We start from the raw sequence: 27,896 nt of genomic DNA, 5'->3' as shown, positions 1-27,896 counted from the left end.
TTCTGAGAAAGCAGTTGATACTTATCATAAGATGAGTCAACATGTATTCGTATACCCCTAACAACTATATATCAGACTGTGAGAATAGAAACAAACCCCGATGAACACTTTACAGCCAAGCCATATCAATGCCCATTGGAGAAGTACTAGAAGAAACATGTTCAAGGTTTTAGCTTCTTTGCTGCTGTTTCTGGTACTCTACTGCAGAACAACCGTGGAAGAATTGGACAGTAATTGTCCTCAGAGATCGTGTAATGGGACAACCGCAGCTGGCCCTCCTCCAACTCCTCCGTCCTGGTTGCCACGACTCCCCCAACAAGAGGGTAATGTGTGGAAGAGTGCTAAACAAAGTTCTTGGAATTTGTTGATTGACAAATGTTCTTTTTTACTTTTTCAAAGTCAATTTATTATAATGCATGTGTAAGAATTCAAAATTAAGTGAACTTAAGTAGAATGTCCTTCACCTAAAAATAAAAATAGTTGAATGCTCTTTTCCTAAAAAATTAAGCAGATTTTAAGTTTAATACTAAGATAACAGCTATTTGTTGTATAAATGAGCGTTAATTGAATTAAGCACACACCTTGCAAGAAGGGTTAACTTCATTTTGGCCCTAAAATTAACAAAAGAATTTCAGTTCAATCCCTCAAAACGAAAAACTTAAAATTTGACTCCAAACAAGAAATTTATTCACGTCAATCCAAGAATGAAAATTTGTTTAAATTTCCTCATTTTATCGAGAATTTGATAAGTGAAATTGCTAATTTGAATTGCCCTACAAATTTTATCTTCCCAGCTAAATTTGGAGGGCAAAATTTAAATTGTATTCACTTTTAAGTGATGTAGTGAAATCTGTTAGTAATTTTGTAACTTTTATACACACTAAATATATGGCATATGGAAATTTGCTTCCTGCTTGTGCAATAGCATTCAATATATAATAAAAAGCGCTCTTCCCTTTGCTTTTCAAATTAATTGCATGATGGCTATACGATTACTACTTGAATATAGTCTTGTGCATGTAGCATCAGTAGTTTGCGAAGATACAGCTTCAGATACTGGCATTTAAAGACGATCAGGTAAATTTCCAATAGTCTTATGCACGTAACATCAACAGTTTGGGGGAAAAAATAATTAAGGGTGAAAATACCACTACAAATGGCTATTGCAAGTTGCTTAGGGCTAATAAAGAAATAAATGTTGGTTTTCTACAGTGATGTAGACATTGAAGTGCATACTAATCAAGACTAAAAACCCTTTTATCCTTTAAACTCTATTTTACAGCGCTAAAGATTGACACTGTTGATTTTAGTTCACTTTTAATAGTTTTGATCCCCTTTGTATAATGCAAATTTGGGTTTGCATACTTAATAAGCGAAGATTTGTTATTTATTAAGTTGACGACTTCTAAACTTACATTTTAGTCCAAAGCTACAGGGAGTTAAAGGTAAGGTTCTAAACCATGTTGAGGTCAAATATAAGCAACAATTGCTTATTCCACTGTTTCTTAAAAACGTTACAAAGTGTCCATTTGATTAGTTCACTCTTTCGCCAGTGGATGCTGTAAACACTCTGCTTCATCTTGTGACTACAAGTCCGAGGTTTGTGAATAACTACTCCGTTTGACAAGTGAATTTTTCGAGTGTTTGTCTAAAATTTTACTGTAAAAGTTTTTAAAAAAATTTTTAAAATATGTAAATTTTTTAATACTTTGAAGTGTATAGTTTAAAAACTTTGAAGAGTTTTTTTGAAATTATTGTATCTAAAACTTTTAAAAAACTTGTAGCGGACAAACTGGGCAAAAAACTTACCCACCAAACAAGAACATTTCGGGTACTCACTGCTATTCAAGGACGTTTATGGAATGCAAATGCAAGAGCAGTACGAATACGTGCTGGGTGACTAAAATGTATGTTTTCTCTTACTCATATCTCTTTTATTCTTTGATCTGAGCTTTGATATTTCATAACAAATATTATAGGGTTTTTGGAAAATTTTCTTTTTGCAAGGCAGCGCTGTAGTTTTATTTTTTCTTTTTTTTTTCATTCATAGAAGTTTGACTAAAATAAAAGTTACAGGAAAATTAGCACCGCCCACAGTCCCCGCCCTATCAACCCCACAAAAATCCCGGCAGCTCTCCCATCCCATGGGATCTTCCTCCCTTATTGCCACCCTCCAGTCCTCCCAACGTAGTAGCCCCTTTCCCGTCTAGCTCCATCACCGCAGCCCTTTGCTCAGATAGATAACCCTGCCCTCCTTTCATACCCTCTCCTTCTCTCACTTTTCACGTCGCACTATTCTTGCCCTGTTTTACCACTTTCTATTCAATTTTTGTCAAAATTGATGCTGGAATCTGGCATGAATGCATGATTAACCAGAAAAAGGCCATGTATGGGTTCGGATAGGATCACTGGCCTAGCAAGTTGGGGGATTATTCAGTTCAAACTGGTTGATATAATTTTTACACACTTTGGCATAAAATTATACAAATCGAGTATAAATTTGAAATTTTCAATTCATATAACTTAGCTAATATAAAATTCATAATTATGCCAAAATTGTATGAATTTACATAAATTTATCAAAAATTACACGAACCAGTTTAATTGTGAGGCTCATGATCCGGTTCAGGTACGGCATGTCAGAGGTAATTGGTGAATATATCTATTCAAGTGCGTTGCACGCTGAGTTATAGAGTAAATTCTATGCGTCGTCTATCTCTGCGTTTTAGATTTTTTTTTTTCTGCAATACTGCCCTTACTATAGATTCTAATGACATCATTGTGCTTCCTAACATGAATACCTTTTCTTACTATTGCTGAGGCTAGTTATGTAACGTCAACACTGAAGATTTGGTTAAAAATATATTGTTTCCTTCAAACAAGGTCGGAGAAGAGTGTTAAAGTTTGTCTGTGTATCCAAAATCCGGACTGTTACAAAAAGTTTTCCTCTTAGTGATTATAAATATGATAGGTTTAAGTAAATTCAAAAATGCTAAGGTACCAACAAGAAAGAGGTTTGGAGGGGCCTAGGCCCTAATTTGAAAAAGGCTTTAAATTAAGAGAATCAATTTTAGTAGGCTATTTTGGATCTTTGAGTCGTTGAGCCTTTTCTAATATTTTGACTTCTCTTGCGATTTTAAGTATGATTAAATTTTATATACACTAATAGTGTATATACGATTACCACTAGATCCATAATATATATATACATATATATTGAATTTCAAATTCAAATTTTACATAGTTGCCATTTATCCAGTGCTGACAGTGTATACACTGTTAGAATAGGAAAAATTAATCCTTTAAGTATTTGTGTTTTTGGGCTTATGAATACTTTTCTATGTTTTTATACTCTTTTTTTAGAGTGATATTATGCTATTCTTCTACCCGTGGATTTAAATCAATTCAATGGCATTACGTAAATTTTAGTATTTATCTGTTTGATTTATTTGTTTTGTTATTGTCTTTATTGAGTTGCCAAAAGCCTTATTCTTATCTTTCGTCAATATCCTAAGGCTAGGCCGAACATAGAGTTATATGGTGCAATGCTTTAAGAAGTTGTTTCAATATATATATGTGTGCATGAGAATGTATGTATGTATATATATACACACACATATACATATATATACACACATACATATACATATACATATATATATATGGGTGTGTGTATACGCGTGTCTGCAAGTATATGAGTTGTAAGCATGTATATGGCATTAGGTTGATCCCTCATAGAATATTGATCAATTACTGACACTATTTGAAGTTCTTTATTATTTGGACTATTACAAGTCTGAAAAAGTAAATCCAAACTACAAACATGTAATAAAATGTAGTAAAAACTATAATATGAAGTTTTTAGGATTATGAAATTTCTAATTACTCTTACTAGTGATCTCCCTTAATTGATTGTTACTATATCGACTAGTTATGAGTTAATTTCCAAATGGGAAAAGTTACCCTTGTTTACTTATATCAAATGGTAAAAGTTAGTCATTAGCATGTTATAACCATTCGAGTGCAATATAAAAAATTATAATAGGTAGCATTAGTATTGATTACCTGTACTATTAATATTAGAACTTGTAAAATATATGGAATTAAGGTAGAGAAGTGTTAATATTAGCCCTCCCAATCATCCTTTTGCCTTGTTAATTAATCTTCATAAAGTAATTTATTGACAATTATTTCATAAAGTAACATGTGACGTGCATGCACGTACTCCCACACTAGTTCGACCAAAGAAATTCACAATCACGATAACACACATGGTGAGGTTGCAAGTTATTATCCTTCTTATTAGTTCTAGTTATTTTATTTTGACCTTCGTAATCAGTGAGATTCTAATAAATAATGTATCAACCACTGTTTTGCAGTGATCTCCATGATTACCAGTTAAGCGGTCCAATACCTAAGGAAATTGGAAATCTTGCTTATTTGAAATCACTGTAAGCAAGTGTAAATCACTTTCAATTGAGCATTATTTGTTGGTTAATATATGATTGATTCAATTATTATTCACCTACTACTTGGTACGTAATTGGTAATTGCTATGGCTTATTTACATAGAATTGTTATACTCCTCCATGAACCTATACTAAGTAGTAGGCATTTATTTTAGCAAAAGGTGAAGCATATGTAAACCTTCTTGTCAATATCAAATATTGTGAACCTCTTGTAAGTCACATCTATGGATTTTTTTTTTTTTAATTCTTGTTGGTTTTTTTTTTTCTTTTTGGCAAAACCAGTATGAGATATTTAGTCATAAAGGTACTCGCATAACAAAGAAATTAAGTGTCGACAGTTGGTGACTAACTTCTGCTGACTCTTCTATTCGCGTAGTATTTAGTGCTAACTGGCTTTTGGCCCCGTGCATTGCACGGCATCACAATTTTTTTCAATCAATCTAAAACTGTGATTATGTTATTTAAAATTAAATTAGTAGAAAATCTTTTGAAATCCTTACAATGAAATGTCATTTAAGGAAGCGCAATTTGAGATCTTAGTATGAATGTATAACTATTAATTTTCACCTTATGGTTTTAATCTTCTTGAAGCATAAGGTGTAGATCCAACTGCAGGTCAAGATTTCAAATATTTGAATCTACAGTAAAATCTAAAGAGTATGTAGTAACGCACCTCTTTGGTTTAGAGGTGGGACTACTGCCTCTAACCCTCGTTGGCTCAGTTGAGTGCTCCCCCAGATTGATTAGAGTAGAAGTAGTAATGTAAGAGTTAATGATTAACAAAAAATTTAATCTTCTAAATATTTAAACATTCTTTTCAAACCAATTAATCTTTAAAATGTATTGCACTACAATGAAGACGAAGGTCACAAAACTACTATTTAAACCAATGTTTGATTAACTTGAAAATATTTAACATTTGATAAATTATTTGTATCCAAGAAGCAAATTAAATTACACACAGTTTTGATAAGTTAGTTTAACTAAACTATTTTCTTTACCTAAAATCTAGCAGTTTAGACATTTGAATGAAACTAAGAAGTAACCAATTAGACAACATCATCAAATCTAGTTTGGCATAAATGCAATTAAAAAACTGAGAAAATAACATATGAATTGCTCATTGGAAGGCTCATAGAGGAAATGAATTGGAAAATAATATAGTAGTAGATTAAAATGACGTAAAGTGGTTTCCATTGGAAGGCTTAAAGAAGAAATGAATTGGGGAACTTCTATCAACAAAATGAATACTTTGTGTTGAAAAAGCACTTTTTTCTACCAGTTTTACTGAAAAACTTCGAAATGAGCAGACAAATGGAAGGGGACACACTACTGCATGTTGCATTCTGAAACTCTATTTAGGATGTCACCTAGCTGAATTTATGTCTCACACTCAAAGACCTTTATATTAGTGGTGATCATTGCATGCTTTGTACTGACGTGAGGGATGACTTGAATTTTGACTTAAAATCTTGTCGTGGAGTCTATGTTTTGGTAGCTTGTGAGTTATATTTCCATCTCTTGGCCAGTTGGCCTTCTTGAAAGAACGCTTAGAAATCACACAAATATTGGAAGACTGTTCTTGGTATTCAAATGGTATCTAATTTTGGTTGACACGTATTTGGTTGAATACTATAGCTATAGTAGTATGGTAGCTATAGTAGTATGATGAGGGATAATTGCCCATGTGTACAAGTTTGAATGTAGTAATGAAATAAAATTCTTATTATTTGCTTCAAAAAAAACTATTGTGTTTGCCTTTTATCCTACCAAGATTGTAAATTTTTTTAAAAAGGAAAGTGAATATTTTTTGAACGGATGCTATCTTTCCTAAATCTTTTGCCATTTCAACTGTCATTCTCTTAATACATTATGTTATATACTCGTGCAATTGCATGTGATTACTAGTGCTGTGATTACATGCAATTGCGCGTTGGAGGACAAAACTTGCAGAGTGGTTGAGATGTACGTTTTCTCCAACTGCATGTTTTAGTTTTTTTTTTTTTTCATGTAATTATTGGCATTTTGTTACTCTTAAGTTATGCGGCTTATCCTTATAATACATTTGTAAGTTGAACTAAAAGGTTAAATGACTTTTAAAATTTTATTCACTGCAAAAGACAACTGATATGCCTTGAGTGGATATGTAAGAACCGAGCTGCTGTATATAGCCTTAGCATGATGCACTCAAATAGGAGAACAGGCTATTTCAATTAATATTGATATGCTATCATTGCTTTTAGACTCTTGGATTTTAGGGATTTCTTTATCAAGGGGATTTCGTTTGCATTATACCAACATTTTGGATTTCAGTGATCTCTCAGGTCAGGATTTAACAGGTTCTATACCACCAGAAATTGGAAACCTATCTCATTTGGAATCACTGTAAGCAAGTGCAGAAGATTTTTTCAGCTTTCTTTGTCATTTAATCATGTTGATTGAAATCTGTTACCTGACGACTGATAATGATCACCATTTTCATACTCTAGATGTAATGTTCAATGAATCTATATTTGCTAGTACTCGTGTTCTCGATCTGTGTTATGTATCTATTTTTCATCCATTAAAATTTCCATTATAGGCAAATCGTTAATCTGAATATAGCATAACAATCAATTATCTGTCTAATAACAACACTTTCTTTGAAAATTACCAGAATACAGTGAACTGTAAAACGATTCACATACCATAGCAGTTGCACTCTGGAGAGTAACTTCATGGTGTCCTCCATCCTATGTAGTTTCAACTACATTCCTCTGACAAGTTTTCAACAGCTTAGGCACAAAAATACATGTAATATAGGTGTGTACATGGTATGTTTATTTATTTATACTTATCCTATTGACATGTGTTTCAATGCCTTTTCAAAAGTAACTTTCTAATCCAGGGGTAGTAACTTTTCCAGTAAGGGAAACAAACAGATGGAATCTAGGAGTCCTAGTGATATCCTGCTCACCTTAACATGTAAATCCTACCAAGGAGCAAATGCTCTGACTTTTCTTGCCTTCAAATTAGCAGAAAAGTGAAATTCCAATATCCAGGTTCCAAACGTAGTTCTCCAAGTGCTTGTCTTGGTGAGACACAGGTGTTCTTCCTTTTGCAGCAATTGGATCTAAGTGGATTTTTCGGACCTTAGATTTGTTTGGATAGAGGAAAAAATACAGATTCAGCAAAATGGTGATAATGTGGTGATAATGTATCTTCTATGATGTAGGGTGGGGAAGGATTTGATCCAAACAAAATTCTTCTTAAGTTTGTGGATGGAGACGGTGCAGTCATGTTCCGATAGCGCAGCTTTTGAAACATTGGTTTTGACTATGAAACACCAAGTCTTTTCTTGTTCAATTGGCTTTAAAGTTACTTCACCGACTAGCAAATCTAGTTGTGGCTGGAACACTGGGCTAATTACTCTCGGTTAATAGAAAACAATTTTCCTATTCATTTAAAATTCGGACTTTAAAATACTACCTTGTCTGTGTTTTGGAATTGCAAATGCTGCACTTTGGTATCCCTTGGAAAGCTATATATTTTCAGTACTAGTAAATGAATTATGCAGTAATTGGGTATAAAAACTGGTGGACTAACGAGGTTGTTGGATATCTCTAACTATATTATGCCTTTGGTTGGATAAATTAGTTACGTGATCAATGGTAGAAACGTAATATGTTGAGATCTTAATTATCAGTCACACGAGTCCTGTATACAATAGATTCACAGACTGTCTATTGCACCCTCCGGAAGTGTTATGGCTCCTTTGTGAGCAATCATATACATCATGTTAACAATGTTAATTCCCAACTCTTTGTGGAGTTAAGCTTTAACTTGCAGGTCAATATATGCTCTTGACACTCAAATGCTCAAGCCATGTATGGAACTTGGAATCCTTTATAAGAATCAACAAGAAAACCTTTAAATGATAGATTTTTAAGTTCAGTTACACATTATGGCATTGTCCCTTTATGATAAAATGTACTATAAAAACCTTGAGCAAAATACCATGATGGTCAAGTCATTACAGTATATGTTCAGCTTCAGGATTTTTCTATAAGAATCAACAGGAAAGCTTTTAACAATCAGACTTTTTAGTTCGGTTAAAGATTATGACATTGTCCCATTATGATAAAATCTACAGAAACTTGAGTAAAATACCATGATGGTCGAGTTTTGTTGATCTCTAGGTGTATAATATCTTTTTTTTTGTCTTTCTCTTATGTTTTAATTTTTGTTATCTTCTGTTGTTCCTAAATCTGGGCTCTTCTTATTGTCATTCTTCTCATGTTATTTGTTTTATTGGAATGGATCTATTTATAGAAAGCAGCTTGATTGGAATTTGAGTGATGTATACAGAGTGATTTTGTCGAATGTTCCTACAGCAGTGAAATCCATTTGTTATTTTGGCATTTGCAGAGACTTGAGTTCAAATAGTCTTAATGGGTCAATTCCCAACACTCTTGTGAAGTTGTCTCAGCTTTCGGTACTGTAAGTAACTATATGAACTTCATTTCTGTTAAAACTACTCTGTTTGGAATTCTTTGATCGTCAAAATTACAATCCCTATCATTTTCTGTGGCTAAAGCTGATATGAAGCAAGAGAACAGTTAGTTAATTTTAACTGACTCTTAATTCCCAAAAAGTTACGATACAACAAAAGTAATCTGTACAATGTTCCCTCACATTGCCACTGAAATGTTGGAAAATTCTAATGGGCTGTTTTGGTGGACAGCAACTTATGTGATAACAAGTTGGGAGGAGCGCTGCCGAAGTTCCTTCCTGAACTGAAGTCATTACGAAGCTTGTAAGTCTGCAGATCACTGTGTACTGTATATTGTTATCTGATCATGTGACTTGTTGGTAAGATTTTGTAGTTTTGCATAAAGAAAGAAGGAAAAGCGTCAATGATGATGGAAATAAGTAACACTTGGCATGATTATTCTTTTAATGGGAAAATAGCAAAAAATTGCATACTCGTTCCTGTATTAATCCTTTTTTTAATTTCTATTAGTTTTCAAGAAGGTGCAGACAAGCTAAGGGGCATACCTCTTAATCAAGTAGATGATAATTAACTTCTGGTAGCTAATAATGAGGAGAATGCATTTTGAATAATAATAATAATAATAATATACAACAACTCTCTTCAATCAAGCTGATAAGTTAATAGACTAAATGGAATGTCAACATCGATTTGTTTACTATCAAATGTTAAGACTAGTGAAGAGTTTACTATCAAGATTTGTTTCCAAATGTAACTATTTTTGGTTAACAACAATATAAATTAGAATAAGCACCACCTAGTGATGCTACTTAGCATATCCAAGTATCAAAAAAAAAAAAATTTTGGCCATTTGTTTCGTTTGGGAATGTTTAGCATATAAGAATATCTTCTCAATTTGTGCATCTTAATATATTCTTGAAGATGATGATCTATGTAATTTCTCGTGCAATCACAGATATTTGTGCAATAATTTGTTTAATGAATCAATTCCGCCGGAAATCGGAGGTTGTCCAAAGCTTGAATACCTGTAAGTATCTTGTTCTTTGTTTGAAATCTGGGTCACTTGGGCAATTGGACTGATTCTGGGTGCTGATCTAGATTGGCTTCCATCTATTTTTTCCCACAAGAGTTTAAGAATAGATCAATCTACTTAATTTGGCGCAGTTAAGGTATGCGTGGAATGGAATGGATCTAGCTGACTGATTTTTTGGTCCTGGATCTGATTAATACGAAAAAAAAAGTGCATAAATAAACAATGTATGCATGATCATTATAATTGATTAAGAACTTGCACATTTCTTTACAAAAAAAAATTTCCTAGGACCCAAACAAGTGTCGGAATTTGTGTTCTTGCTTCACTTGTCATCTAATTTGTGCAATTTTTATTTTTAAATTCTTTTTTTTTTCCATGCAGGTCTTTATCTAATAATTCTTTGTCGGGGAAATTGCCAGATGAGTTGGGGCATGTTTCAACACTTCGAGGACTGTAAGGCATCCGTTTAGATTTTCTTGTTGTCATATATGCTTTATTTTGTTGGTTTATTCTGAGTGTCTTATGGAGTTGTAGGTATTTGGCTGATAATCAATTTTGGGGTCGGCTTCCTGAATCACTGGGAAGCCTAGCTCATCTTGAAGAGATGTAAGATCCTAAATGATTTTATTTTATTAATTACACTATTTATTTTAGCATGTGGATGAAAAGTAACCGATTGAAGGAAGTGAAACTCAACGAGAACAGTTAGATTTTGATTAAGGGAGTTGACAAGAACAGGATAAATTTAACATACTGTTGCTACTCATCAAGAAAGAGAAAAATTAATCTCTCAGCTTAGCTAGAAAAGCTAAAAGCAGTTAATAAATGGACTTGATAAACATAATTTACTACAAAATAGACTTTGATTAATAGCTTTTCTAGTCTAGGTATAATTGTGTTCTGTCCACCTTTATTTTTTTTTGTCTATTTCTTGTATTTAGGAAGACCAGATGCGCTAGTTCATTTTAGGTTTAATATCCCTTCAATTTCTTGCAATCTTGAAATTTCATCCCTTATTCGCTCCTGTAGATCCTAGAGTTTGGAAGCAATTGAAGTGTGAAGGAAAAGAAATTCAAGAGCAAAGTACAAAATGGAAAATAAAAAAAAAATCATGGAAACCAAGGCTCTAACTTTTGCCTTGGCATCATCAATGGTGCTTAATTCCATCTTTTTATTTTATTTTTGGAAATTGTATTTACAACTGCTAGCTGCTCTAGACATTTTTCTTTCTTCCGAATAAGAGGCATTCATATCTGACCTCCAGAGTTGAAGTGAAAGCATCTTAAACAATAAATAGAGCTTGGACGAGTACAAAACATAGAAAGGGGGGAAGAGGACGGAAATGCATATCTGAAGAGCATAATGTCAATAGGTTTCTTGAGAAACGAAATGTAAATCCCAAAGGGGGTTTTGCCATTTTCTAGAGTCTATACCATTGATCACAGTATAATAAGTGTTAAGAAACCATGAAGATGATGAGTTTTTCAAGGTCAGTAACAGGAGAAGAATAGAATCCTATGAGGAAAAGCTGCATATTATACACAGCTATTTTCATTTGCTGAAATTCTACTTTGAACTATCATTAGTTTTACACATTTAATACCTTTTAGTAACATAATAGTAAATTGTGGATTACAATTAGAAAATTTTTTTTGACAAGTAAGCAATTTTGCGGCTGCTTTTAGGCCAAAAAAAATAACTTGCTTGTCGAACGATACTAGTTTGAGAACATGTGCATGAAATGTGTGGTGTTATCTTTAAAATTGTATTCACAAATTATTTTCACCTATGATCTGCAGGCAGTAAACTGTCTACTAGGATTTTCAGATATTCATGAAATGCATAATGGTGCTCTTCAAACACACTTCATCATCTACCATAGCGCACAATAGTTGAGATGAACTTGAATTACAATGACTAAGTTTCATGTTCATCCTTTTCGCATTTTTCTTGCTAGCTAATGTGGGAAGGCAACCCTTCCGCTTGTGGCTGGGACATCAGGTTTGCCACATCCAGTGCAGTTGGATTTATGGTTTGATTAAATGTACCCTTTTGTGACACATTGGCCAAAAAAGGGCAATGTCATCCATACTGAGGGCAATGAGTATTAAAATGTTTTACAAATCAGCATTTTTTATTCAGAATCATAGACCACAATAGATGTATGCCCAATGAGTATTAAAAGGTTTTACAAATCAACCCTTCTGGTGATTTGTATGATTTAAGAGTGATAATGGAAATAGGAGTACTTCCATCATTATGTATTATGTATTATGTATCTGATATGATAATCTCATGAGGTAGTTAATGCTTGAGATTGCCGATGGCAAGTCAGGATTTGGGACTTTGTTTTGGAGAAACTACTTTGTCTAGAATGACAAATTAGATGTATGCCCAAATATTTATGAAAACAAGTAACATCTATTTTTAGCTTATCTTGTGTTAACTCATTCACAAGAAACAGTATTTATATATGTACCTTGCAACCCTCAGATTGGAATTTTCAGAAAGAATAAAAATGAATAGGGTATTTATGTGAGAGAGTGGAACGTCTGTTGATTTTTATAGCTTTGGAAAACATCAGCCAAGCCATTTCATTGTTTTGCCTTAGAGTCCAAGCCACCGGAGTTAACAGGAATCTTGGGGATACAGTACACATGAAAATAGTAGTCTAGATAAAACATATTCTCAGAGATGAAATATGACAGCCCGAACATCCTATATTAGAAATGTGGGCGCCAAAGAAAAATTCAGCCGCAACTTAAGATCTTGAATTTAATTCTTTTTGTTTGGATATTAAATGACATATAATTTCAGGTCTGTGATGAACAATCTTTTTGATGATCAGTTGCCTCAAAGCTTTCGGTACTTGAAAAAGTTGGAGTATTTGTAAGTGAAATTCCATGGCATATGTAGTCCCATCTTTCACTTAATGCAAAAAAAAAAAAAAAAAAAACACTTCTGTACAAGAGGCTCACCTTGGCCATTGTCTCTCTCTGTAGCAATATTTTAGGAAATGCTTTCAACAAGAGCATCCCCGGATATATTTTCGAGTGGCCCGAACTTGAAAAATTGTAAGCTTAAGTGAACTGCATGAACTAAATTTTTGGCCTACAATTGAGTTATTTATTTATTGTAATTCAAAATTGACTTTTTTTTTTTGGACAGGATACTGATGGGAAACAATTTTGAAGGGCATTTACCAAATAAAATATTAGGATTGCCAAAGATGGCTTACCTGTAAGTATTAAGGCCCATTAAACGTACTCATTCTTGATACCTTTTATTGGATATTGTAACAAGACGACGATGTTTGTTTTCTAAATTTATTTATGTATAGGGCCATAAATAACTTACCTGGAGGAAAGACAGATGTTTCGTTTCCCGATATTCACAATATGGTGTCTCTGTATTTCTTGTAAGTTTTGAAATGTCAATTAGTATTGGTGAATGTAATTCATTTCTTACAGATTTTCATTCATTTGTTCAGGACATTGAGGAATTGTTCACTCACTGGTCCAATTCCGGATTATATCTGGCGGTTCACAAACCTGTTTTACCTGTAAGTAATCTTGCTTTCTGTTTTCATGTCCGATGCTATGTGAGTATACATATGTGCGCATGTGATTCCAAGCTTGTGTAGATGGCTTTTTTTCTTAAAAAAAAATATTTATTATTTTTTTTGGCATCCTAAGATGCTGGGAATTCTGCAGGTCTTAGAAGTCTAGTTTGCTCCCCTTATGTACATATGCCCTACTCTCTTACTTAGTTTATGTTTATAATACTGTTGATCATGGACCATATTTTTTTTCCCTTCAATTCGTTTTGAATTTTTTGACAAAGAAAAGTGGTGCTAGGATTAAAATTTAAAGGCTATACTCAAGTTTGGCTAATTTTATCATCAAATACTACTTTCTAATCTGCCTTTTGTTTTCCAGTAAACGCTTCTGTAGGTGTGCTGGTTTTGATAAAAGATATTTATATTCTCATATTGGATTTTATCATGATAGGGACTTGAGTTTCAATAATTTGACGGGGAAAATTCCGCCAGACTTGAACCAGTCCCAGCCACAGTTCGTGTAAGAGATTTCTTGTCATCTTTCCTTCCCCACCTTGATCCTTCCTATGTCCATCTTTCTATTAATAGAGGCACAACTATAATGTTATATTTTTTCCATACCTTTAACTCATTTTGTTCTACGTCTTACAGTTCTTTGTTCATTTCCATGGATAATCCATTGGATCACATCAGATGTGATCCAATGGACACAACTTTAGTTACATTGTCTACTCGGATGTTCCATTTACTCCCCACATTTTAATCTTTCTACTGAATTTGCAGCATGGTGCATGACTATTTGTAAACCCAAGAGCTCGTCTATAGGAGGTGGAATACAGTAGTTGACTCTGTTTGCCCTTTAGCTGGAAGGGAAAAAAAAAATACTTGAGTTACAAACCCAATATTCTTCTCTGGTTCTTAATGTCAAATTAATGCCATAGCATGTGGAGTTGATAGATTATCCAGGCGGTGTGAAGACTTGTTTGAAGGCCAACTCATCCATGTATCACCTGAAAACATCTTACAGTTCGTATGTTAATTGTCATTTTCTAATTGTCATATATGTTAATTGTCATCCCCAAATTGGGTTGGTTTTTCATTAGAGGCAAGATTGAATTCGTGTCTTTCTTGCTTTGCACTTGCCTTGGCACATAGGTAACTGTACTTCTTGTTTTGGTATATCTAGACACAACTTGACCATGCATTCATTGAATTTCAGACTTGTTTTGAATGATAGATTGTACTACTTATCACCTTACTCCTCTTATTCACGAGTTCAGGGTTTCCTTGGCTATCATAGTAAGTTTTGAGAATTTTTTGGCATTTGGCTGTGTTTTGCAGCTTTCTCAGAAGTAACAAACTCAATGGCACAGTACCAGGATGGCTGACGAGTTTGAGTAACTCTGGCTCATATGTGTAAGTGTTCATTTGGTGAATTCAGATTTTTCACCTAATTAAACATTAAGAGGATGGCATTCATTTGAGGGAGGTGTTATACACAAACCGAAATTTCTTTTAAGTTCAAATGTCTTCATAAGGGTTGTTTTCACATTAGCAACTTGCGTGAAGAAGATTAATGCTAGCTGTCTTTTTGGTTGACATGTTTACAAATTAGAACAGATCATTTTTGCCTTATTTCTTCCTTTGTTAATCGTTTTTCTGTTATCTTTGATCACTTGCAAACATTAGAATGCCTTAATGAAGCTAAAGTAAAAAAAATTTCACTGTAGATTTACATATTGATTTTGAATTGCTTTCCTGAGTGCCGTATTCAGGAACCTAGAATTTTTAAAATACTTATTTTCCAATGGATAAATGTGTGTAGAAGCACAATACTGTTTAAGAAGATATAATGCTTTGGCTTCCCTCCCCACTCCTGGGCAACAAGATAACATATCAGCGTCAACCAGTCGAGCGAAACTGAATCCAGATTAAATGTTCAATGTTCCTTTTTCCCATCGCCCCAACTCCCTTTAGTTTTCTCGCACTGACTCCTGATTAGTTGTTGCATTTTCCCTGGTGATTCCTTCTGTTCAATGCTCCTTTCTCCCATCGCACCGACTCTGATTAAATGTTGCATTTAGTTCTGTTTGTAGAACTAAATTGTTAGTAGTCAAATAACAAACAAGTCATGCAGTAGATGCTTTCTATGATGATGGGACAAATCCCATTGTCCTTGTATTGAAGTATAGGCTGAAACAAACAGGAATGAGGCATCCTAACTAGACAGGTCTGGTTTGTGATATTTCGTTGATTTCATGGCTTATGCACATATGGAAATGCACTCATTGTTTATTTATTTATTTATCTTTTTTTTTCTTTTAAAGATCAGCTCACATTTTGTTAAGGTTTCTTACAGAAGCCCTTACCTATAGTAGATGGAATGCTGATTGTTCGATGTTTAATCCACGACATAGTTAAGTAGTGTAAATATATATTTCGGTTGGAGAATTGCATGATCGGAAACACAGTACCTTTTCCAGAAAAATGAGCATAAATTTATGATTTATTATAAGATGCAACAGTTTCGGCAATAAGGAGATCATCAAGTTGTTCATGACTGCATAACTCATGTTATACTATTGCTTATTCCTTTTCCACAGAATTCACTGATTTACTTTCAAATGTGATTTTGTTTCAACAATGTATATTCCTTACAATTAAAATGAATGTTGATTGCTTTCAGTTTCCATATATAATTGTCCAATTTATACTTAGTTGTAACAGTTTCATTCGACATTTTGCAGGGATGTTTCTGAAAATTCCTTTACAAATGTGAACTTGACTAACGGCAATATATCTTCAAATCTGTGAGGAAAACTAACTTGTAGCATTTTGATTTACTACAAATCTGTACATGCAAGTGTAGTTATTCAGTGTAAACATGCATTCAGACGTATACCTACCTATATTCCTTTTTTTTGTTTATGGTTATGCTGTTCTGTACCTTTCACTAATGACATATGCTGATTTTGTCATGATTTCTTTCTTCCAGGAACTTGTTCGAATGCCGCTCTCAAGTAAGTACTGTTTAAATTCTAGCATGCTTGTTTTTCTGCTGAAGCAAGTCTTAGGAAGCAACCTTATTTCTTTCAGTATAGTGATACGAGATCGAAATGGCAACAAGCTGGCTACCACTGTGACAATGACACACAAATTTGTAAGATATTTTATTTACTAAAAAACTAGATTGGTACTTTCTGTACTTCCTGTTGTTTCCCGTGATTTTGCTGTGACTGATTTTTCCTACCTACATGGTCATTTGTCTGCAAAACCATCACATGCTAGTGATTTGTTGAGAATTCATTTTATGACAATGGATTCATTTTGTTGAGAGTTCATTTTATGAGAGTGGTAACGAGAAGTCTATCTTCCCATGTTGGCATAATCTTCTTGTTCTCTTCATCAGATTCTTTGAAACGATGATATTAACTGTTATGTGTATTACAGATGATCATTTGTACATTAATTGTGGGGGAAATGCAACATCAGTAGATGGCCATGATTTTGAAGCTGATACGCAATCAGATGGTGGATCAACTTTCTTTCTGAGTACAAATAAGACTTGGGCTTATAGTAGTATGGGAACGTTCCTGGATGCAGATGAAGATGAATTCATTCTAGATAAAACATGCAATATATCCAACACTGATGTATCTTTGTACTCAAATGCGCGCATAGCTCCAATATCGTTGAAATATTATGGATTTTGTTTGAAAAATGGCAGCTATACGGTTCAACTTCACTTTGCTGAAATAGGATGGGATACAAATGGATCTTCTACAATCGGGAAGAGGGTTTTTGATGTGGATGTTCAGGTAAATTACTAATTTGATCTAGATAAAGAACTTTTTAAGGAGAAATCAGAGATGTTAACTGGATCAATTATGACTACAGGGCGGCCAGTATTACCTGAGAGATTTTGATATACAAAAAGAGGCAGGAGATGTCAATAAGGTGATAACCAAGGAGTACAATGTATCTGTAACTAACTCAAGACTGGAGATTCATTTATATTGGACTGGGAAAGGTTCAACTTACAACCCAACAAAATACTATGGTCCCTCAATATCAGCTATTTCCGTGTATCCTGGTATAGTTCTTGTTCATTGACTAACCAGTAAGTCATGTTATATATAGCGTATATACTTTCTGTTATAGATTGTTGCAACAGTCCTGAATTTTTTTCCCACGAGCGTATACACCTAGAACTTTTGGTTGCACACTATTTTGTGTTCATATTAACTCTCTCCTAAATTTTTGTATCTTTTCTAGCTATAGATACAACATAACAGTATTTTGTGTTCATTTCTTCTTTCTGATGCAAGATCTAACGTTTCTAACAAACAGTATTGTTGTTTTGGTAGTACCTAGGCCAGAACCAGTTCCAGTTCCACCTCCACCTCCAGGGAAAAACAAATTTCCTCGCTCTGCTATTGCCGGGATAGTTGGATCTGCGCTGGTTTTTGGCATATTAATCTTGGCTCTATCCTGGGCATTAGTCAGGATTCGTCATAGAAAGCTCAAAGGTATACTCAGTTTGATGCATTGATATCCACAATGGTTTCCCTCGCTTCAAAAAATTTTCTTCCTTGTTATTACTCATATGTTGTTTTATTTATGAAAGGCTTGGAGCTACATCCCGGAGTGGTCTTCGACTACAAAAAATTAAAGGCTGCCACCAATGGTTTTGCTCCTGATAACAAGATAGATGGAGTCGGAAATGTCTACAAGGCATGTTTTATGTTTACACTAAACTCACTTGCGCATTTGAATTCTGTTAACTTTATCATTGATAGATTACTTGTATTACATAGGTAATCCCTACCCTCACGGCTTATGCTGAAAAGCGACCTTTTTTCAGCCTGCTCAGATTCACTAATATCAGCATTGTTCTTGTTCTAAATGATCGATTTTGAGAACTTGACTGAATCAGGGTGAACTCGATGGGATTCAAATAGCAGTCAAGCAGCTTTCAGCGAAGTCAGAAGAAGGGGCCCACGAATTTGTAACCGCAATTGGTACAATTTCTGCACTAAAACATCCAAATCTTGCAACGCTAATGGGATCCTGTACCGAGCAAAACCAACTCCTACTTGTCTACAAGTACATGGAAAAAGTCTCCCTTCAACATGCTTTATTTGGTAAAACAGGAGACTTTTTGTCAGGCAATTCCTTTAGAATACGAAGCCAAATAAATTGCATTATGTGATTTTGTTCAAATGGGCTTATTGCAGGTCCAGCAGAAGCCAAATTAGAACTAAACTGGGAAACAAGGGCTAAGATTTGCCTTGGGGTGGCAAAAGGTTTGGCTTGTCTTCACGAGTCCAAACTACAAGTCATACATTGCAACATCAAACCAACAAACATACTTCTTGACAAGGATTTTACCGTGAAGATATCCGACTTCGGATACTCCCAATTTCATGATTCTCGGCATGTTGATGCCCAGCCCAATAAAGGCAAAACTGCCCTTGGTAGTCATGATTCTCAGCATGTTGATGCCCCGCTTGTTAAAGACAAAACTGCTCTTGGTAGTTTGCCAAAACCAAAAATAACGTAATGAATCACATTTCTTTCAATTTAGTTTATCTTGTTGTAGACATTATACTTTCTCATCACAGAGCTTTGTTTGCAGGGGGCATATGGCACCTGAGCAGATACAAGGCATCCCCTTAACACCTAAAGCGGATGTTTATAGCTTTGGAATCATCACACTTGAAGTTGTTAGCGGACAGGAATTTTGCACATTGAGGTCAAAGGATTCAAATGACTACCTCCTGAATAAGGTGAGATAATAGAAAAGTAAAACAAGAGAGGAAGAGAAGAAGTGTTTTTTTTTTTTTTTTTTTTTTTTTTTGCTTTTGTAGATTGTTAAAACAGACTGTTCTTTACAAGTGCAGGCTTATAAACACCAGGAGGAGGGGAATCTTATAGCTTTAGTTGATCCAGATCTGAAATCAAACTATAAACCCGATGAAGCACTTAGAATGCTATGTTTAGCAATGAAATGTGTGAACCAAAGCTTCGATCTCAGGCCTACCATGTCATCTGTGGTTAAAATTCTTGAAGGCAATGAGAAATTTGACATCAGCTCTGCCTCAAAACCTCGGTCTACTCATTCTGGGAGTACTTCTCATGGGGAAACTTCAAATACAACTATTTCTCCATCTACCGGCAATGAAATTGATGATTCTCAACGTCACTGATTAATGTTTTGGGATCAGAAACCATTGAGATGGAATATGGTATTGTTCTTTCACTATTTTGTGGATGCTTACAGATGCCCCTTTCTGTGTGTGAATATGTATTCTGCAAAAACATATTTTTGGTTTATGTATGGTGTATCAACTGCTATTTCAAATTTCAATGAGTTCCAAATTTCAAGAAAACATAATATCTTTTTCCATGACATGCTTGCTTTGGAAAGTGCAATTGCAAAATATAATGGATTTAGCGTTTCCTTTTTGATTCCATTGTAGTCAACAAGATGAAAAAGGAGAACAGTTAAACTTTTGCATGATATGAAATCAAATGTAGTATTTTGGTAAAATATATATATATATATATATATATATATATATATATATATATATGCATGATGTGAATCTGATTTTTAGATGCATAGGAACTAGGGAAGGTACGATTGTTAACAGCACGATGAGGTGCTCTTGGTTCTCTTACAGGCTTAACATATATGGGTAAGTAAGAAACAGGCATAACATATAATTACACCATATTGTTGCATTTCTGAGTACATGAAACATTTTGATCATGTAAATTAACTCTTGTAATAGAACAAGAATAATACGTTGTTATACACCAAATCCGAAATGAGCAGATACAACCGGACCAACTTTCAGTTGCACGTGTGCAAGTCCACAGTTGACAACAGCAGAAGTTTTCAATCATGTAAAAATGCTTTTGTTTTATGATAGTGTCTGACCCAACAGATCCAATTGTTTATATAGTGATAATTTGTAGATGAACAATACCCAATTGTGAGTCGCAATCCTTCCTTCAATGGATCACTTTTGCTCAGAGTTTGCTCGCAGTCAAATGCATTCTATTCCTGACTTTGACTTAGGCGTAGTTGTTGCGTCGACTAATACTTTAAATGGAGATTGATCAGAGAGATGTTTTATCAACTAGAAAGAAAATGGGATCACTCAAATTTCAGTATCCAGTCGCATGCCATAATAAGTCTTCTGTTAAACCAATTCAAGTGCTCACGGTCAACAAATTTTTGCAGTATTTACTTGGATTCATCAGGTCCTCTATTACAGCAGAATCTGTGTCACTATTGCTTGTTTCAGACGTATTTTTTATTTTATTGAACCATGATTTAGATTTCCTCTCCATACAGCAAAGCAACACATGCAAAAATATGTTTGGTCTCTGTAAACAAGTGATTCTTGTAAGTCAAATTAAAAAATGTGGACCTTTCCCACCCCTCTCCTCATTTGGGATCTAGTATCAACCAAATTATCAACTACACACGGAGAATTGAAGTGTGTATTTGTATTACTTCATGTTCGTAGAAGAGTGAACAATTTCGATGTCTTTCTGTTGAAGTACTTTTATTCCTTTTTTCGTAGATTTAATAATAAAAATTATTGGCCACTAGAATAAGCTTAAAATCATTAAAAATTATAGTTAACGGCACATTTTATGGTTGTAATTGTCACGCTCCAAATCCGAGACAGAACACCGTCGTACCCTTGTGTCAAACCTACAAGATTCAAGGCACAAGCTAAACTAATATTTTCAAATCTATTAAAATATCAACATTGTCTACGATCAGGGCACCCTGATATGAGGGAGTGAAATTGCCCGCCTCAACTTTGCGAAAATCACAAAATAGACTTGAAAATTTTAAAAAATTTTAGGTTCCTCTCACAATTGCTTCCTGCCCCACCATTTTAAAAAATACCGTTGACATTGTCCTCCTATAATTTAAAAAATAGTCATCTCCAAACAATCAATTTCTTTTTTTCAAGCATCTCATTGGAATAAGTGTACAATCTTGCCCCACTAAGTTTAGGTAAGCACAACGAAGCACTTACCATGCTACATTTAACGATGCAGTGAGTGAGCTCAAGCTTGGATCTCAGGCCTACCACGTCTGGTGTTGTTACAGTTCTTGAAGGCCGGTAATTTCTGAGCCCGTAGCTACGTTCTCTAACGTGGACGGTTCAAATTCAACTATTTCTCCAGCTGCCAGCAAAGAAATTGATGATGCTACCACCTCCGCTAACTAATATTCCGGGATTAATTAAATCCATTGAGATTGGATATTGTACTGTCTTTTCACTATTTGGTGGATATTTTATTTACAAATGCGCCTTTATATATGTGAGTATGTAATTGCAAGACGGAAGTGACAATTTCAAGCGTGATGATTCCAAAGCTATAAACATCCGCTTTAGGTGTTAAGGGGATGCCTTGCATCTGCTCAGGTGCCATATGTCCCCTGCAGACAAATGCCTTGATTGGAAGATGATCGCGGTATCTGGAGTTTGCTTGCTGCATCGAGATCATCAATATGAGTAAGTTTTGAGTACTTGAGCGTGTGATCAAGTTGCCTTTCAGAACTTTGAATTACCACTGTGCTAAATCAAATAAACTGTACAGTGATTAATTTGCACTAGCTAGAGATGCGCGACTGAGCTCTGATATGTCCTCTAACTAGAACAGTAAACGATGATGATTTTACAAAAAAAAAAAAAAAAAAAAAATCTGTCAATCGTGTAAATGTGTTTTTAGTCTCAAAAAATCTGTCTCACCAACTGAGACCCTTCCACCAACTTAGTGGTATTGTATTGTATACTTGGAACAATTTTTCACGAGACCCATTGCGGGGAGGCGACTTCCAAGTCCAACTTTAGTTCGATCACTTTTAATAGCTGTCAAAGAAATAATTACTTTGAAATAATTGGGGATATATCATAAAATTGAGATAAATTACCTTGACCCTGAGGGTGTGTTTGGTTCCCACAGAATTAGAATTGGAGCACCAATTCCAAATCTTCGGTTTGGACGCTGTCAATGCGAGAGAATTAGAATTCAATTCGAATTCTATGGGCCATCAATTCCACAAATTCTCAATTCTTCGGTAAGACCTAAGAATTGCAATTCCAATTCCATAATTTCACCTCCTATTCGGGTTAGTACACAGATCTTAGGTGGATTAAATCAATAAAACGGGTCTCCATATAAGTAATCAACAAAAACAAAATTGAAAATGAAAGTCCTCTCGCTCTCTCTTGTCACAGACCAACCACCGTTTCTTTTGCAGCTCTCTCCACATCGTCCTTCTCGGCCTCCTCCCATACTTCCTCCTCTGCCTCCACCTATACTTCCATCGTTGACGCCTTGTCTCTCCTCTTACTCATCTTCCTCCTCTGCCTTTTTCCAGTAATAGGCTGCGATTTTATCATTTATTTTATTATTAATTTCCCCTATTACCTGATCCAATGTGGATTAATTATTAAATTCTACTCACTTTTCGTAATTTACATTTATTTCAGAGAGTAGAACAAAAATACCACAATCAAGGCCAATTTGATAGTCATCGGGCAAGAGTCCAAATAATAGAGCTTATCCCAGGGGCATTATTGGCAAAGGAAGACTTTTGCCCATTTTGGTAATTTCAAAAGAAAATAGCAGGAAATAGGGCTTCCTTTTCCTGATGTGGGCCGCCGCAGAGGAGCACTACCTTTGAGTGACTTTTGTGGACTTTTCAGTCATTAGCTTTTTGAGTAGCTTGAGGTCACAATGGGACACAGGGAAACAAATGAGTTATCCTCTTTAGTATTTATTTCCGCTATTCATTCGGTCAAAAGGGGAGCCTCGCAGGCAAGGACAATGGCCGCGGTTGTTGTTTCAATTTTGCGTAGGTTTCTCGTATCAGATATGAACTAATTTCTTCATTCTAATCAAGGAACAACGGAGGCTTTGATTCGCCTAAAAATTGTGAGGTCGATTTAATTTTATCTTTTTTTTTTATTTATTGGTATTCGCATATTCTTTGATTCCAGTACTTATGGTTATTTAATTAATTGATTGTCTTGGATCCGTGATAGGGTATAATTTGTTAGTAATTTTATTATTAATTTTCCCTTTTATCCCTGACAAATATTGTGTTAATTGCTGATATTTACTTATATTTGGTATTTGGAATCAATTTCAGGAGAAAAGCAGAAAATTACCAAATGATCCTACTAGCAATAGGAGACGAGTCAATTCGGCAGGGCCTATCCTTGGTAATTCATCTTCTCAATTCGGCAGGGACCACGGAGGAAAGAAAAGGGCTTTGGTCCTTTGGCTCTTAAGAGGAAAGCAACGTAGAAAGCCAAAGGAAACTAAGTAGAAATTTGGAGTCTTGTGCCAATTGGTGGGGACCGCGCAGAGGCTTACAATAAGGAGAAGAATTCGGCAGACTTGTGCCATTTGGTGGGGACCACTGGATGAGCCTTGGAGTGATCTTTCTTTTGGCTTAAAAAGGGAACACACGTACAGAAAAGATGCGGCTTCTAATCAATCTCTAGTCTTAGTCTTTGTAGTTGAGCTTTAGTTTTTCCCTCTCCGGACTGGCCTCTGACACACGCCAGGTGTTTGACAATATATCCCAACGGAAAAAACATCTGTCATCCTTTGCTTTTTATTAAAAATCGCAATGTTTATGCAATCTATCAATTCGTGTGCTGATTTAATTATGCGGCGTGGCTAATCCTTCCACCTAGTCAAGGGTCAACTCGACGGCGCAGTCTCGAAAATCTGTGAGATCTAATTAGTTTTCACGCGTTCCTTAATTAATTAATATTTGCACGTTGCCTGCTTGTATTTTCATGGGATTGTTTTATTAATTGGATGTCAAGGGCCCGATGTTCAATGTGATTGATTAATCTCGTGCCAATTTAGTCAATTAAATCCGTAATTGTTTGATTGATTAATATTAGTGGCAACTGGTGTGTTTACACATTAGGGGAACGTGCAATCTAATTTAAATAACCCTCGTAGTGTGTTATTGATTAGGGCTAAGTTTTTCTGGTTGTTAATGCAATTGGAAAATTAACTCCTACGGTCGTACCTAGGAGTACTTTTCTGGTTAGGGGTGATTAATGGTCGTACCTTGGTCACCTATAAATTAAGGAAAAATTGGTCATTAGAGTTTATCGATGACTTTAACTAGCCTATTAATAAATTAAGTGAACCTCACTTGCATCAATGATCAGATAAATGGACTGTGCCTGAGTAGTTGCATCCTTGGCTAGAATTTATTTATTCTTGATTTAATTCCTGCTATATTCGTGCTAGTTAATTATTTATTTTTAGTTGAATTGTTTAATTGATTTTAGTTTCATTCCGGTGAAATCCCCCCTTACCAATTGGAATTTAAGAGAGACAACTATCCCCAGTCCCTGAGGAGACGACTCTACTTGCCACTGTCTACTATTCAGTGATTTTTGCCAACTAATTAATTCTGGTATATCGGATTCAGCAAACTCTTCGAGAACAGGGTGAATCAAGTAACCCATTGCACACCTAGAGTCCCTGCTCCAGTACCTAGGATTAATTATTGACAGCTTTTTAGTGGTATTTAGGTTATTATTATTATTATTATTGCACAGGTTGACGACCTGTCAATCCGGATAATTAGTTAATTTGATAATCTATTGTCAATTGGGACGTTAAATCCGTAATTGTTTAATTGTCTCAAAATAGTGACAACTGGCATGATTAGATTTGTGTCAGGGGGATACGCGGGCTAATCTAAAATAATCCTGGTAGTGCGTTATTTGGTTAGAATAGGGTTCCTCTAATACGTAAGGCAATTGGGAAATTAAATCTTACGGGCGTACCTGAGATTATTTCTCAATTAGAGTAGTGATTAACGGACGTACCTTAATCACCAACACAGTAAGGAGGGGTTGACTGTCATCGCTTGTTTGGCAGTTATAACTTATTTACTAGTAAATAATTGGAATTGGCTTTGCATCGATGATCAATTAGGTGAACCATTGCTGAAGTTATTCCTTGGCTAGATCCTTAATTATCACTCATTTGATTTTAGTAATTTGTTATTTAATTTTTAGTAGTTTTTTAGATTTTTTTTTAATTTCTTTGATTGTTACATTCTGCTCGAAAACGCCCCCTTGTCACTGTGAATTTGAAAAGAAACAATTACTCCCAATTCCTGTGGATTCGACCCTGCTCACCGCTATCTACAGAAATTACTTTCAATTTGAGCAGGTTTTATTATTGCACAGGTTTCGATAACCTGTCAATTTTTGGCGCCGTTGCTGGGGACTGGTACCAGATTAATTTGTTTTTTTTTTAAGTTCATCTTGTTTTTATTTTTATTTATTTTTTTTAATTTATTTTTCTCTTATTTTTTTATATATAGTTTATGGTTTCTAACACTCCGTATTTTGGTGATAGACTGGATTTTGTTTCCAGGGAAGGCAATAAAGCTTATTTTTTTTCTAAGTTTGCATATTCATAGGCATTAAACTCTCTTAGAGAAAGAATGGCTGCTGCAACCTATGAAATTTGTTATGCCAGGGATCATTTGGCCGGTATGTGCCCCGAATATCAAGACTACCTGAGTGACTATCTCAAAAAAAAATTTGGAGATTTTTCACCTCGATCTCAAATGTGGTATGACCCTTATTCAAACCGGTATGATCAAGGATGGTGAGATAACTCCAGTGTTAATTATGAAAAGGGGTCAATGAGTTTTCAACAGCAAGAGTCTCAACAATCGTCATTCATGTCAGAATTGCCCTCACAGACCATCAATGACTCTAAGGAAGGTGAGAGTGCAATTATCCTGACAAGTGATATGGAACTGCAAGAGTCTCAAGAAGGAGGATTCAAAGATGCAGTTGAAAAGGAAGTTGAAGTGGAAGACATGAGATTCCAACATCAAATTACCCTACTGAACGAATTCAGTGAGCAATTACTAAATGCGATGACACCCACTCCATCCCTTAATCTATATTCCCCTGACTCTTACTCTATAACTTTTGTTAATGAGATTGATTTTGTTATACCGGAAGTGTTTGAGTCTCATTGCAGAAATGAGTTAAGAGTAGTTATGGTCAAATATCTTGAACCGTTGAATGCTCTTGATGGAGGAATGGATGAAGAATGGAGATCACTGATTAATTATTTGGCGCCATCAACTAGTCCATGGAAGACCGTGACTCGTGTGCCCAAGGATTACTCTATTTACGAGGGCTATCAGGACTATATAGAGGATAAAACATTAAGACGAGTCACAAGATTTTATCCTCCATGAACAAAACATGAAAATGTCTAGCCAAAAATATTAAAGAAAGGCGCTCATTGGGAGGCAACCCAATTTCTTTTAGTTATTTGTTCAATTTTGTTTGTTAGTTTAAATATGTTTTTCTTGAGTTTGACTGATTTCTGGTTTCAATTTTCGTTTTTAATGATTTGTAAGTGTCCTTCTGTCATAACGCGCCCGCGTCATGACGTATGGAGAGCTCACGGTCAGAATCGTCAGAAGGGATTATTGTCTTCATAACATGCCCGCGCCATGATGTATGAAGAGCACATGGTCAGAATCGTCAGAAGGGGTTCTTGCCCTCATGACGTGCCCGCGTCATGTTGTATGGAGAGCTCATGATCAAAAGGGTTCTTGCCCTTTTGACGCGCCCGCGTCACGTTCACGGGAAAGTTCTCCCACAGCTGACACCGCCAGCTTCTCCTCTCCCTTTTAGACCACCACTTTGACCCGATTTGAGGGAAGTTTCGTTGTCTTCTAAATTGCTTTGTTTCCTCCATTGAGAACAATGTAGGACTTAGGTGTGGAGGGAGCAGTTATGGTGCTAGTGTGTTTAGTTTTGAGCTTTCAGATTTTTTTTTCTTTCTTTTTAGTTTGTTATTTGTCCATCTTTCGTTCATTTTCTTTTTTTCTTTTTAGTGATTAGCTCGTATGTAATGCCAAGTTTGATGTTGGGTTATTGCCTCTATTTCTGCTATTGCCAAGTTTTAGTAATGGAAGTGTATCAAGTGGATGTGGTTGAGTCTAAGAATATCTCTGTGGTAAATATCGATGACTGTGTGACTTTTATAATTTTTGGTTAACTTTCCTAAGGCATAGGGAATGACTATTGGCATTTTCATGTAAATTGGTCCGGTTATTAATCTTAGTTCTCCATATTTGAAAATGAGGCTAGCGGCTGCAAATTTCCTTTTGATTTTTGTGTTATTTTGAATTTTTGGTGTTATTTGGCTGTGAATAAGAGTTGACTATACTCCGCTAGTATTTACTACCGAATAACCGGAGATTTTCACCAAAAGTGTCGATTC

At 35.0% G+C, this 27,896-nt stretch overlaps 1 protein-coding gene across 3 annotated transcripts; it reads left to right on the top strand.

Annotated features, from left to right (window-relative positions):
• The first annotated feature begins 80 nt into the window (after nt 1–80).
• Nucleotides 81–19,965, top strand: LOC113726229 (probable LRR receptor-like serine/threonine-protein kinase At1g53430). Of its 3 annotated transcripts, XM_027249826.2 has the most exons (28): nt 86–323; nt 1,554–1,599; nt 1,785–1,907; nt 4,380–4,451; nt 6,783–6,854; nt 8,877–8,948; nt 9,193–9,264; nt 9,917–9,988; nt 10,376–10,447; nt 10,529–10,600; nt 12,812–12,883; nt 12,997–13,068; nt 13,163–13,234; nt 13,335–13,412; nt 13,485–13,556; nt 14,005–14,073; nt 14,895–14,969; nt 16,301–16,363; nt 16,549–16,573; nt 16,650–16,713; nt 17,004–17,371; nt 17,451–17,646; nt 17,921–18,082; nt 18,181–18,287; nt 18,490–18,697; nt 18,791–19,112; nt 19,192–19,342; nt 19,457–19,965. In XM_027249826.2, the coding sequence occupies exons 1-28, from the start codon at nt 101–103 to the stop codon at nt 19,760–19,762; spliced, it is 3,378 nt and encodes a 1,125-aa protein (XP_027105627.2). In that variant the 5' UTR covers nt 86–100; the 3' UTR covers nt 19,763–19,965. The 3 variants fall into 3 exon arrangements, with proteins under 3 accessions (XP_027105631.2, XP_027105627.2, XP_027105630.2); XM_027249829.2 differs by lacking the exon at nt 1,554–1,599 and having other exon boundaries at nt 185–323; XM_027249830.2 differs by lacking the exons at nt 18,791–19,112; nt 19,192–19,342; nt 19,457–19,965 and having other exon boundaries at nt 81–323; nt 18,371–18,491.
• Nucleotides 19,966–27,896: the final 7,931 nt, after the last annotated feature.

The sequence above is a fragment of the Coffea arabica genome, chromosome 2c, assembly GCF_036785885.1.
Source record: "Coffea arabica cultivar ET-39 chromosome 2c, Coffea Arabica ET-39 HiFi, whole genome shotgun sequence".
NCBI classification, from domain to species: Eukaryota; Viridiplantae; Streptophyta; class Magnoliopsida; order Gentianales; family Rubiaceae; genus Coffea; species Coffea arabica.
This window is presented reverse-complemented; position numbering and strand designations above follow the sequence as displayed.